This window comes from Callorhinus ursinus, unplaced genomic scaffold (assembly GCF_003265705.2).
Source record: "Callorhinus ursinus isolate GAN/ISIS: 27379988/994484 unplaced genomic scaffold, GSC_fseal_2.0 scaffold10, whole genome shotgun sequence".
In the NCBI taxonomy this organism is placed as follows: domain Eukaryota; kingdom Metazoa; phylum Chordata; class Mammalia; order Carnivora; family Otariidae; genus Callorhinus; species Callorhinus ursinus.
The window spans coordinates 36,033,024-36,047,169 of NW_027397072.1; the positions used below are offsets into that span (position 1 = coordinate 36,033,024).

The following is a 14,146-nucleotide window of genomic DNA, read 5'->3' on the forward strand; positions in this document are numbered from 1 at the left end:
GTTATACTGAATTTGAAAATGGGAGGTCTGGCTGAGCAGGAGTATTAGCTTCTTACAAGAAGCCTGTATCTTCAATGAATCATGGGACACTACATCAAAAACTAATGATGTACTGTATGGTGACTAACATAACATAATAAAATAAAAAAAAAGAAGTCCGTATCTTTTCTCCGTCCACATACTTGGGCAATCCGGGCAGACCCAGGTGCAATGAAGCCATGAGCGGGGTTGGTGAAAACACCATAGCGTAGGTCTGGGATATGAGTGTGTGACCAAACGTTAGAATCGGAAGAATACGTAAATGCGTGTGAAATCCAAGGTACCTTACGTGCTTAATAAATCTAAAAACTGCAGAGCTTTTCTGGACTTGGGTATGAACGACTTTATTATACTCACTGTCTTACCTATTCTAAACCTCCTCGAGACATCACCCCTTGCACCTTTACTTAGACCCTTTTCGTGCTCGTCTGTGCCTCGCACTTCTTGTTGCCAACGGTCCGCAGCCCCAGCTCCTGTCAGCCCTAGGCGGACCTTACCGAACCGAAGCATCCGCGGCCTTTTCGGTCTGCTCACTCTCCTCCCCTCCCGTCAGAGTACGCTACGAGGCAGCTCCGCCCACACCCGCAGCTAGCCCAAGCCCCGCCCCCGGGTCCTAACGCGAGGACCCCAGAGGGGCTGTCCGCGGCTGCGCCGGATTCACTCTATCCTGCTGCCGGTACAGACAATCCCCACCCCGGTCTGCGCTGCGGCGCGGCCCTCTGGCCTCGGGAATTCAGCCGCAGGCTGTGGCCGGTCGTTCGGGAGTTGCAGTCGCTGCAGGCGGTGGAGAAGGCGGTCCTGACGGAGGCGCTTTCAGGGCTCCACCATGGCGGCGGCGGTGCGCGCCGCTGGCAGCTTCGCTGCGCTGTGTGCCCTGCGGGCGGGTGAGAGCCGGGATGCTGGGAGAGGGGCTCTGAGCGGGGGCGGGAGCGGGGGCTCGCCCGCGGACTGCAGATGCACGGGCGGAAAGAAGCGACAGGACGCTGCCCCTGGGCCCATCATGCTCGGCTCCCGTCCTTTCCAGAGCCGCTGTGTGACCTTGCGGGCTTCCGCGCCTTCTCTGGATCGCAGGGCTCCTGTCTGTAAAGTGAGGGTGGACTGGACGCCGTCCAAGGCTCCTTCCAGTTCACCAAACTTCTCGTGCCTGCTTGGCTGAGAGGCGCGGGGGACTGGGAAGCATGCATCGTCCTCCCGGCGGGCGTGATGGCGATTCATTTGGTGGTGGGTTCATGTGGAGATGTCGATGTGGGTTCGAGGCAGGTGGAGGCAGTCCTCCAGCTTGAGTCGGATAAGGTTAGTGTCAGTCATTTTAGATTCCGGGCTGATCAGTGTCATTATTGAAAAGGAGGATGTTTTGAATGTCCGTGGTTTTGCTGTTAAATTGTCCTTTCCCACCTTTGTTGGTTTCAGCCTAAGGAGGGGCAATCTGCTATATATCCTTTAGCATAAGGTCTATCTCTGTGCTTCATGATCGACTTGGCATTTTTTCTTCGCTCTATTTTATTGTAAATCCACAACCCAGCATTCGTATTTCCGAAACCCAAAGACCTCTAAAAATCGAAGATTTTCTTGTAACTAATTTTGTTGGGAAACTTAACTTGAAGTATTTGGCAGAAAAATCTGTCCTGAACATTCTTCACCTCTGTCCGTGTTGTGACCACCTCCTCCTTTTTCAAGGCTCCATTCAAATAGCACCTGTGGCACTTATAGCTTTCCTTCATGAGCTCTTACTGTGTTCCAGGGACTTAAGCTCTTTATGCTCTTCCTCACTTCATCTGCACAGTGCCTTTGTGAGATAGATGCTTTATTATTCCCATCATACAGATGAGGGAATCAAGACACGGAGGTCGGGAAATGTGTTCAAGGTTACACTGGAAGGGGGTCAGGTTTTTGTACCCGTACCACTTGGCTCCAGAGCCTGGTTTTTGTTTGTTTGTTTTGTTTTGTTTTTTCACCCACCCCCTTTTCTGGTATATTATAAACTTTTCTTTTGGTAGCAGCTTTATTGAGATGTAATTTACACACCATATAATTATCCTCTTAAAGTATACAATTCAGTGGTTTTTAGTATATTCACAAAACTATACAACCATCACCATATAATCAACTTTTAGAACATTTTCATCACCGCAAAAGTATGCCCTTTGGCTGTCATCTCCCCAGTTCCTCATTGCCCCCAGCTCTGGACAACCACTTATCTTTCTCTATCTATAGTTTGCATGTTCTGGGTATTTCATATACTATGTGGTCTTTTGTGATTGGCTTCTTTCACTTAGCATAAGGTTGTCAAGATTCATTCATGTTGTAGCATGTATCAGTACTTCATTCCTTTTTATGGCTGAATTTCTGTTGCAGGTACATACTACATTTTGTTTATCCATTTATCAGTTGAAGAATATTTGGCTTGTTTCCACCTTTTGGCCATTATGCCTGATGTTGCTATAAATATTTGTGTGAAATATTTTTGTTTCTCTTGTGTGCAGACCTGGGAGTAGAATTGCTGGATCAAATGGTAATTCCATGTTTTAACTTTTTGAGGAATGGCTAAATTGTTTTCTCACATAGCTGCATCATTTTACATTCCCACCAGCAGTGCATGAGGGTTCTTACTTCTCTGCATTCTTGTCAGCATTTGTTATTATCTGTCTTTTTGATTATAGTCATCCTAGTGGGTATGAAGTGATAATCAGTTTGTGGTTTTGATTTGCATTTCTCTGGTGGCTTATGAACATCTTTTTTTGTGTTTATTTGGCCATTTATAAATATTCTTTGGAGAAATGTCTGTTCAAATCTTTACCCATTTCTACGGTTGTCTTTTTCTTAGTGAATTGTTAGAGTTCTTTATATATTCTAGACACAGGTTCTTTGTCAGATATATGATTTGCAAAAACTTTCTCCCAATCTGTATGTTATCTTTTCACTCTCTGAATATAATGTCCCCTTGAAGCACAAAAGTTTTAAATTTTGGTGAAGTCTGATTTATCTATTTAATTTTGGTTGCGTATGCTTTTAGCATATCTAAGAAACCAAAGCCAAATTCAAGGTCATGATGATTTACCCTTAGGGTTTTTTCTAAGCGTTTTATAGTTTTTCCTCATAACTTTAGGTCTTTGATCCATTTTGAATTGATTTTTATATATGGTATGAAGTAGGGCTCTAATTTCATTCTTTTTATGTGGATATTAGGTTGTCCCATTACCATTTCTTGAAAAGATTATTCTTTCCCCACTAATTTGTCTTGGTACCCTTTTCAAAAATCAGTTACCAGTAAATGCTGTCAGAGCCTGTTTGGAAGCACTGTTCTGAGTGAAGTGGCTCACAGTACGGTTGCAGCCTGGTGCCACTGGGGCTTTGGAGGAGAGAGGAGAGCAGAGGGCTTAGGGGGCACTGTGGGAATTAGGGAGCCTTCACCCAGAGGTGATGTTTCAGGAGAACGTGTCAGAGACTCAAAGGGATTGAAGAGCAGAGTGTGTTCAAGAATGACTAGAAGTCTGGTTTAGTGAAAGAGGGTGGAGGGGGTAGTGGTGGCAGGTGAGTCTGATGTGGAAGGTTGGGACCATGTTGCAGTCATGTAGGCCATGTTGAGGAGTTTTGACTTTGTTTTGCAGGCAGTAGGGAGCCAAAGAATGATAAATCGGGCCTGGGAAGTGACCAGGCGTGTTATTTTAGGAAGACCTGCCTGACAACAGAGAATTAGGGGAGCAGCAAGACCTGCTAAGGGACTATTGTTATCTTGTGGCTGAGGGATGGCGCCTGAGCAAAGAACGGGCAGTAAGACCATGGGAGAGGATGCAGCTGTTAGATTTTTGAGGAGACTTTATAGGGCTCGGTAACTGGTTAGATGTGAGCATGAAGGAGAAGATACGATGTGATGTTCAAGTGGTCATGGGACCCGGAAATGATTCATTTACTTCTCTTGGTTCCTTTATCCTATAGATACTAATATTCTTTGGGTGTTAAAAATGTTCCTTTTAATGTAGACATGTATCTTAAAAGAATTTTTTTTTTTAATTTACAGGTCACATATGGTCCAGACAGCTTTACCAAAACACCTTTCCAACAGCTTCCATTTTGGCATTGAAGACTGTTCTCAGCAACGGTGAGATTCGTTTATCCAACTGCCTTTTCTTATAAGATCTAATGCTAGAGTACTTTATGTAGGCATAAGTGTAAATGAACAGCACACATTCTTTATAGTGGAAGTGCATAAGGGCTAGAGTAGTTTTCAAGTTTTTTTTGATTATAGTTGTTATACTTCAAGGCTTTAAAAAAAATAGCTATGATTTTTGGAGTAATAACTGTGTATCAAGCTTGTGACATGTTATATTGGTTAATTCTCACCAGTTTTTATGAGGGGGTTTCATTTCCATTTTGCAGATGTTGGAGTGAGTCTCTGAGAGGCTTAGTGACTCGCTCAAGATCACACAGTCAGTAAATGGCAGGGCTGGGTCCAGAGCTATCTGGGTACTGTGATGCATCCCAGTAAAGCTGTGTCTTTGCAGAGGCCTTTGCTCCTACACTGACACAGTACAGGGCCCTCTCTTCAGTTACTCTCCAGAAGGGAAGGAAGCCCGCCTTTCCTGAGCCCATGTTGTGTTTGTGGTCAGTGAAATGCCTTTTCCTATGGTTAAGGCAGAACTGAAATCTCATTGTGTCCTTGACCTTCTGGAACTCTCTGTGCTGAACTTTACTTTTAGTCTTAACTCCCTTTTATCTTGTTAACCCCATTTGTTGAGATGCCTTCATGCCTTGCTTGAGGGGTCCAGAGCTTACCCGAGCTTTCCTTTCTCCCCTTCCTCACTTTTCTCATAGTGACTAAATTCTCCATTGAAATACAAAGCTGGAGTGTGTGCACTGTTTTTGTGATCAACATTCCCATTTCCTTGAGTCCCTGATTCTTGTCACCTGCCGTCTCTCTCACAGGACACTACCATCCATGGGATTGGTCAGATGGCTGCCTCTAAGACATGGCTATTTGAAAACACTTTCTTATGTGACACATGCATATGGTTAGAAAAATTCCAAAAAAAAGCAGATCTCTCCTACTAACCACAAACACATCAGTTTTCTTCCTCAGAGGCAACTGCCGTGACCAGTTTCTTATATATTGCTTCTGAAATTAGTCTATAAAGTATATTCATGTTCCCTCCTTGTTTTTTCAACACGAAGGGTAGGGTGCTCTACGGTTTGGCACTGTGCTCTTCTAACCAGACCATTTACAGGTCTTTCCACACAGGTACTTTGCCTGCTGAATACAGCAGAGGTCACCATTTGCCCAGAGGAACAGTGCTGATCATGGGGTTGTCAGGGCAACATAGCACCGTGAGGACCCCGGGAAGGACAAGTCTACTTCTTTCTTTAGACAGCTGCATCCATTATGTGGATGAACTATCACTTCTGTAACGAGGATGGGCAGTTACCTCAGCGGTCTAAGTTTTGATTTATTTTTTAAAGAAAGGCTGTCCTCAAAATATGACTCTTAAAAATTCAGGATTTTAGTGACTTATTTGCATCAGGAATGATTAATTATTTGGTGCTGGCAATACTTTTTCACAGGCATGGGCATCTAACTCGGAGTTTTATTCCATCTGCCTACAGGCCCTCTGGCGTCTCCAGGGACCAGAGACAACCATCATTTCAGCAGCTTGACCTGTGCGCCACAGACACAATGCTTGAGTTTTTCTCCCAGTAATTTGATGGGGCAACAGTATAGATCCTATAGTTTCTTCACTAAATGTATGTAGCCTGGCCACAAACTTACCATTTTGTGAAACAGGAAAATAAAAGGTGCTTTTGTATCTTAATTTTTCTTCTTTCTTTAATGAATTAACACATTAGAAATTAGTATATGATGTGCTATTAAAATAAAAATATTCCTCAGTGTACCTCCTAGAATTATCTCACATACTACCGACTGTACTTTGTATTTGTACTGTACTTTGGGGCACACTAATTTACTTTAATCCCCTTGTTTGGGGCACCTGAGACCTAAAGAGTATTGAATTGTGTCCCAAATCCCTGCTGATTTAGATTCATGACAAGAATATACTCCAAGTCTGTTCTCAGTTGCACTTTTAGTTGGGGAGATAGTACAAATCAGGAAAAGTTAATTTTAACTAGACATTGTTTTGCTAACACTACTCCTACTTGCAGTGGTATTTGAAATAGTCCAATCTGAACTGAAATTAGCTTGTAATAAATGGAGATTGATTTCAGAACTCACAATTAGGCAAATTAAAAGAAATTAGAATTGGGGTGCCTTGTTGGCTCATTTGGTGGAGCATGCAATTCTTGATTTTGGGGTTGTGCATTCGAGCCCCATGTTGGGTGTAGAGATTACTTAAAAAAAAGAGTTTGTTTTTTTTTAAAAAAGAGGATTATAAAGCCAGTTCATTTTAGATTATTTGGTAAATACAGAAAATCAAAAAGAAGAAAATGACCTGTAATTCTACAGTGATACAAGTGAAGCTGGCCTCTTCTGGCCTTTTTTATTCAATAGGGGACCATAGATCATTGCTTGGTAATTAAAAAGCCAAAAAACCTGTTTCATTACAGTGACAGCTGATGAGCTTTGGAAAGGTGCTTTAGCAGAGACTGGAGCAGGAGCAAGAAAAGGAAGAGGCAAAAGAACTAAGAAAAAGAGAAAAAAGGATTTGAACAGGGGTCAGATCATTGGTGAAGGTAAGCTTATTTATAAAAAAGCTAATGTGTCTTTTAAGGTTTCCTTCCTAGTTTTATAGAGATTTTTATAGACTAGAAGCCTCATACATTTCTCAAGAAGGGCATTAGGGTCTGTAGTTTTAGAGTTCAACCAGATGGCCCACTTAATGCCCTATGATTCTGGGGGAAGAAAATCCCATAGAAAGGAATTCGTTCAGTTTTTCATTCAACAAGCCTTAAGTGCCATTGTGTCACATCTTCTGCAACAGTCACTGCCTTCAAGGAGCTTATGATTCATTGAGAGAGATGGCAAACTTTATCCGTAAAGGGCCAGTTAGTAAATATTTTTAGCTTTAGTGAGTCACTAAAACTCTGCTCTGTTCCAACTATTCAGCTCTGCCATGGGAGCTCAAAAACAGTCCTAGATAATACATGATCAAACTGGGATAGCTGTCTTCTAATAATACTTGACAAAAACAAGTGGTGGGCAGGGTTTGGCCCCTGGGCCTTAATTTGCCAACCGTTGGAACATATGATTGTTCATACTTGTGTTTTTTGAAGAGTAAAAATAGTACAATGTACTTGAGTCGATATTTTGTGCTATGGTGGCTGACAAATTATCCTTTATTGTTATAGGCTTCCAGTCATAAAGAAAACACTGTTCACTGCACTTGCTTGTCTATTTGAATGTTTTTCTCTAGTGACTCACCTTGTATCTTATTTTTTAACGTTTTTAAAAGTTACGAGAATCGTATTACGTATACCGTCTCAGTTAAAAATTCAACGATTATGGAGAAATCTAAAGTCCCCTTGATGCCCTTTCTATCTCTTCCAATCCCAGTTGCTGCCCCCAAGCAAGGCATTGATCTCATTTTGATGTTTCCTTCTGACTTTTTAAAATATTTTTATATACATAAATACCCTCAAAAAACCATATATTTTCTTAAAAAAATTAAATTATATCATGGTATGTGCTGTCTTATAGTTTACTTTTTTCACTCAATAATAGGTCTTGGAAATTGTTCCATATCTGAATCCATATTGCTACCTTACTCTTTCAGTTTAGTAAAAAATATTTCATGGGTTGAAGATGCCATAGTTCATTTAGCCAGTCCAATATTGCTTTACATGTAGATTGTTTCCACTCTTTGCCTTTACAAGTAACACTTCAGTGGCCCTCCTTGTCTAAGCACGCTTATGCCTCGTACTTGTATAGGAGTGTTTCTCTAGGTAACATCATGAAGTGGAATTACCAGTTACGGGGAAGGTACACTTAAAATTTTAATAGACAGTGCCAAGTGGCCTGCCAGGTGATCGTTAGTTTAAGCTCTGTCCAGCAGTGTCATTGTCTGTACACCCGTTGCCTGCCATTTTAACATTTAAGAAACGAATGATTTTTTTAAAAATTCTCATTAATGTATTTTTTTAAACCTTCAGGGCGTCATGGCTTCCTCTGGCCTGGTCTGAATGTCCCTCTTATGAGAGAGGGAGCTGTGCAGACCATTGCCCAAAGAAGCAAGGAAGAGCAGGAGAAGGTAGAGGCTGATCTGGTCCAGCAGAGGGAAGAGTGGGACCGGAAGCGGAAGAGGAAGGTTAAACGGGAGCGAGGATGGAGCGGAAACACATGGGGAGGCGTCAGTCTTGGCCCCCCTGACCCTGGTCCCAATGGAGGTAGCAGAGTCCTGGTGTTGCTTCCCTTTGTGACAGAGAGAGCACTTACAGTTCTAGAATTCCTTAATAGGATTTTATTTACTTGTCTGTTTAGATTGCCTTTTTCTAAGAAAGGATTTGAGCATTATTGGAATAATTTCACATTATTATTCAGTTGTAGTTTATGGAACTTTAGAGGCCCGTAACCAAGAAGTGTTTGACACATAGGAAGCAAAGTACTGGCTTTTGGCATCCTTACTGTGTGGCTTCTCAGAACCTTGAATGTGGTAGTATGCATTTTGGATCTATACAAACCACTTGTAGGATGCAGTTCCCCAGAAACAGTTTCCCCTGGGGTACCTATAGAGCAGCATAGTTTGGGAGTGCTGTTTTGATAACAGAAGGTAAACCAGATAGTTGTCGTTCAGCTTTATAAAAGCATACATGAAATAAAAATTGATAATACTTATCAGGCCAAATTAGAAAACAGTCCTCTCCCCTAACCCCATTCCAAATATGTAAAGAAGTAAAAATCCATCTGAAAAATTCACTCTTGCCAATGAGTAGGAGAGGAAGAAATAGACAAGAGTTTGGCTACTTTCTCAAGTTTGGCTTAAAGAGGAGAGGAGGAGTTGAGATGGAGAGATTCAGGTGAATGTGCTTAGAATGGAGCAAAATGCTTCAGTTGGGAGGATGAAGGTATGGGTTGGAGAGAGAAAAACCCATAAACTAAATCCCTAATGAGGGCCCAGATCCAGAATGGATCAATGGGTTAACTTGTGACTACGGATTCAGGGGAGCCTGTGCAGTTGGTAGTGGAAATGTGTGCGTGCTGGGGGCATGGTGTGTGAGTGCTGTCTGTCCGGTGTCTTCAGTTAGTCTGTGAGGAGGAGGTGGGGTCATCTGTTGAAAGTAGGATGGGGGCACTGATGAGCGTGGCCACCAGAATCTTTTGATGAAGAGGCAGGGTATCTGGGACTGGCTTCAAAATTATCCAGTGGAATAGGAGTTAAGAGTTTAGAGAAAAGAAGATTGGCTATGAGTTGATAATTATTGAAGCTGGCTAATGGGTATGTAAGATTTCATTTTGCTGTTCTCTCCTATTTTTTATATGATTGGAATTTTCTATAGGAAAAATAAATAAAACAACACAGAGAGTGTTTGAAATGGCTGCTGTGGTGAGTAGAAAGAGATCTAGAAGGACATAAAAGGCCAGTGGGCAGCAGGGAGGACTTGATTGCGTTGGAGACCATGAATCTTTAGTGGCCCACATGTGTACTGTGCTTTGACTTCTCTCCAGCAGCACCCAGCAGGCCAGGTGTGGCCAGACAGGCGCATTGATTCTGGCCTGGATAGCAGGGTGGAGAGAGAAGAGGGTGAGGGAATTGAGGACATTTGCAAGATCTGGTAGAAGTGATGGCTTGTGGTGTCTTAGCTGAGTGGTAGAGGCTGTGAATACCAGAGAGGGTTAGAGGGAAGGGAAGACAGTGATCAAGAGTCTGGAGGTGCTGGGGAGCTCCAGGAACCATCACCATGCGAGTTGTTGGGTGAGAGAGCTGGAAAGGTGGGATGATGCAGTCAGGGAGAGGGTGGCGGAGTTTATGAATTTAGTGTAGGAGCAGTCACTGGTGATGGACAACCAGGGAGTGGCACCAAAAGATCTGAGATTCTTTCTCACTTAAAAATCGGTGGTGGTGCCTGTGTTGAAAAATGATTTCATGCACTAACTGTACAGACACATTTATCTGTGTGCCTGCTTCTTTTCTCTCTACAGAAACATATGATGATTTTGATACCAGGATACTTGAGGTAGGCATGCAGAATTAAATACCCCGTTGAGCCTTTGGAGAAGTTGGGGTGGGTGGAGTGGGAATAGCACGAGAGGAACCATGAGGAAAGCTCTTTTTTTTTTGAGAGAGAGAGAGTACAGGGTGGGGGAAAGGGGGAGACAGGCAGGGGTGGGCAGAGGGAGAGGTATAGAGAGGATCTCAAGCAGGCTCCACACCCAGTGTAGAGCCCAATGCAGGGCTCAGTGTCGTGACCCTGAGATCATGACCTGAGCTGAAATCAGGAGTTGGATGCTTAACTGATTGCAACACCCAGTGCCCCTGAGGAAAAGCCCTTGATGCATGACTTTTTCTGAGACAGAGAGCTGATTTGGATAAGGAAATAATGACATTTTAATTTTAGTTACTTGATACTGGCTCTCCTGACTGCTGCCCTTTGTGGGGGCTACCAGTTGCGGTTTCATGACAAGGCAACCTCAGTGGTATTGTTGAGAACAGAATTTGGAAATTACTATTAAAATCCTCCCTCTTAAAGCTAAAGTAGGATTAGCAATCTATCCTTGAATCCTAAACAAGCTGTATTTGGCCCTCAGTTCAGGGAGCAGAGGGGAGGAACCATGGGGCAGGGGAAGAAAGCTTGAGTTGCTGTGAGTGCCCAGCTCTTGATGAGGGCTGTTTGTGGGTCCTTGAAACTGAAGCCTGTATCAGGTAAATTTCAATCACTCTTTCCAGGGCATTTCCTAAGAGAGTGAGCTTCCCTTTGAGTTAGTACCACATACGTGGTCAGGGTTAAATACCATATGGAAAAACCACTTATTGATTTTGTGATCGGATATGTATATTCTTTCATCATTATCAGTAATTTAAAATATGTTTACAAGCATTTTATGTCTTTGGGTCCCAGTTTATACCTTTTGGAAGTAATCCCTTTGAAAAATTCTTGTATCCGTGGGTGATTTCCTGTAAGATTATCCATGGGTGTGGACTGGAGCTCCCTTTTCCTTTAATCTTATTTTATGGGAAAGGACTTGCTATGTAAGCAGTTAAAGGTAACAGTTTGATAATTCCTGGCCTTTTAAATACACCAAAAAAAAAAAAAAACCCACAAAACAAAATAAAACATAGAATTTCCTGTAGTTTAAAATAAGCAGGTATTTCCAAATTTTGTATTATCAGGTGAGCCTAATCCTTAGCATAGAGATCCAGTCGTATCCTAATTCTTTCTATGTACTGCATTTTCATTCATTTCTAAGATGCACATTTTTTCATATCTTAACATCTCTGATAATTGGGATATGTTATCAGTCAGTTATAAATTCTTTCAAAGTTTAATCAGCAACTCTCTTCCTTTGTGAAATTCATTAAAATAGTGTATATTGAATTGCACAGTTTTGAATCCCTTCAAAAGGTATCTCAGTCCAACCTTCTAACAACCTTATGAAATAGGAAGGGAAAGTCTTATGTCCATTTCACCACTGAAGAAATAGTGCGGAGAGAGGTTTCCTTTGGAGAAAGTTTGCTGTTGGTGCTCATGACTTGGTTGATGATGTAGCTGCGTGGCATGGGGGTGTGTGTGTAATGAGGTCACTCTGGTTCCTTACTTCAGAATATTCTGTTCTTTTTTTTTTTAATTTTATTTTTAAGTAATCTCCACACCCAACGTGGGGCTTGAACTCAACAACCCCGAGATCAAGAGTTGCATGTTCTGCTGACTGAGCCAGCCAGGCGCCCCCAGAATTTTCTTAAGGTGTCATATCTATGAAACATTTTGTCTTTTAGGTAAGGAATGTTTTCAATATGACAGCAAAAGAGGGAAGAAAAAAATCAGTCCGTGTCCTGGTCGCGGTGGGGAACGCCAGAGGAGCTGCAGGTGAATGGGGTGTGGTATGCGGTGCTGGTGGTGGAGGCACAGGACGGGTGTGGCCTGGGCTTGGCTCTGGAGTCCGTGGGTTCTTGCTGCGGGCCAGACTCTTTGTACAGATTAAACCTTTTGAGTGGTTTGGGTCCACGAACTTTGTGGCAAACCCATAAAATCCCTTAGAGGAAAAAGAACAGATCTTCCTCTACCTGCCTTTTCCATGGAGAACAATGGATATTTGAAAGGGTTTAAGACACTCTTGTATTATGTATAATAGTGAAAAATTAGCGGGGGGAAGCCACTAAATGTTCAACAATAGGGACATAGTTACAAAAAAGAGTATAACCACACATTGTAATATTCTGTAGCCATTAAAGAAGAATGGAAAGTTACTTACAAAATAATGCTAAAAATAAGCAACTAAAAAAACTTCACAGAAGACTGTATGATATGTCAATTTTTGTGTTTTTTTTATGTAAGTTATGTTTCTATGAAAACAAAAGACTAGAAGGATATACACTGAAAAAAGTTAGTGTTTAATCTAAAGGTTTGTGCATCATTTAAATTTTCTTCTTTATACTTTTATGTAAAAGTTTTCCAGTGAACATCTGGTTTTGAAGTGTATACATGGATGCATTAGCGAAAGAAGCTGGAAAACTTCCTATTTAAACCCATACTGACACTGTCAAAACAAGTCATCTCTGTGATACCATGTTGCCAAAAGAAACCACTCTTAACAGTTACTTTTATATCTTCCAGAAATTCTGTATTCATATATCACCATTTACCTTTTAAAAAAATTTACACAGGGCGCCTGGGTGGCTCAGTTGGTTAAATGACTGCCTTCGCCTCAGGTCATGATCCTGGAGTCCCGGGATGGAGTCCCACATCGGGCTCCCTGCTCAGCAGGGAGTCTGCTTCTCCCTCTGACCCTCTCCCCTCTCATGCTCTCTCTCTATCTCATTCTCTCTCTCAAATAAATAAATAAAATCTTTAAAAAAAATTAAAAATAAATAAAAATAAAAAAATTTACACAGAGGGATCAGAGTATATCCATAATTTTGTACCTTGCTTTCCTTGCTTAGTATTATGCCCAGAGATCTTCCTTTAGTAGCATAAACAGATTCCCTCTCATTCTTTGTACTGACTGCATAGTGTTCCATTGTGTGGAGAAACATAATTATTGTAACCTTTTCCCTTTTGGTGAATGTGTTATTTCCATTTTTTACCACTTATAAAAACCAGTTAGCTCCTTGTATGTGTACTTTGTTGTACTTTTCCAAGTATATCAATAGGGGAAGCTTCTTGCAGTGAAATTGCTGCCTTAAAGTTATAAGCATTTTAAATGTTGATAAGTGTTGCCAGATTGCCCTCCCAAAAGGTTGCGTCAGTTTACGTTCTACAGTATCAACACACCCTGGCCAGCCCTGAGTATTATCAAACTTCACTGATTGTCAAGCGTATCTCTTAGTTTTGATATGCATTTCTTTAATTATGAGATTTTGGACACCATTTTACATGTTTATTGGCCATTATTTCCTTTTTCAGATCAGTTAGTTTACATGTTTTACCCATTTTCCTGTTGGGTGATGGTTCTTTTCTTAACTGATTGGTATAAGCTCTTTCTAAGTTAAGGACATTAGCCCTTTATCATACATTTAACTTAGTTTTTAATTTTTTTCTACACAAAAGTTTTAAATCCACAGAAGTTTTAAACCTTTCTGTAGCAGCTTTTTTTTTTTTTTTTTTTGAGAGAGAGAGGGAATGAGCGGGGGAGGGGCATAGGGAGAGGGATAGAGAGAATCATAAGCAGGCTTCATGAGTGTGGAGCCTGACTCGGGGCTTGATCTCATGACCCTGAGATCATGACCTGAGTTGAAATCAAGAGTTGGACGCTTAACCAACGAAGCCACCTAGGTGTCCCTATATAGCAACTTTATCAGTCTTTTATCTCTTCTAGTTTTGTGTCTTGTTTACAAAGCCTTCAGTACAAGTTCACTTGTATTTTCCTCTAAGACTTATATGGCTTAATTTGTTTTGTTTAAACTAGGGATTAGGGGCGCCTGGGTGGCTCAGTCGTTAAGCGTCAGCCTTCGACTCAGGTCGTGATCCCAGGGTCCTGGGATCGAGCCCCGCATCGGGCTCCCTGCTC

At 41.8% G+C, this 14,146-nt stretch overlaps 1 protein-coding gene across 2 annotated transcripts in view; it reads left to right on the forward strand.

The window, feature by feature from the left end:
• The first annotated feature begins 700 nt into the window (after window positions 1-700).
• Window positions 701-14,146, forward strand: part of MRPS5 (mitochondrial ribosomal protein S5) — a 21,972-nt gene continuing 8,526 nt past the window's right edge. Inside the window, exons 1-7 of one of the 2 annotated variants that reach the window (XM_073897380.1) lie at window positions 701-877; window positions 4,058-4,138; window positions 5,638-5,775; window positions 6,595-6,720; window positions 8,137-8,370; window positions 10,124-10,158; window positions 11,916-12,006. In XM_073897380.1, the coding sequence (XP_073753481.1) occupies window positions 5,736-5,775; window positions 6,595-6,720; window positions 8,137-8,370; window positions 10,124-10,158; window positions 11,916-12,006 (526 nt within the window). In that variant the 5' untranslated portion in view covers window positions 701-877; window positions 4,058-4,138; window positions 5,638-5,735. Of the gene's footprint in view, window positions 924-4,057; window positions 4,139-5,637; window positions 5,776-6,594; window positions 6,721-8,136; window positions 8,371-10,123; window positions 10,159-11,915; window positions 12,007-14,146 lie in introns of both variants that reach the window. The other variant, XM_025868170.2, reaches the window with a different exon arrangement.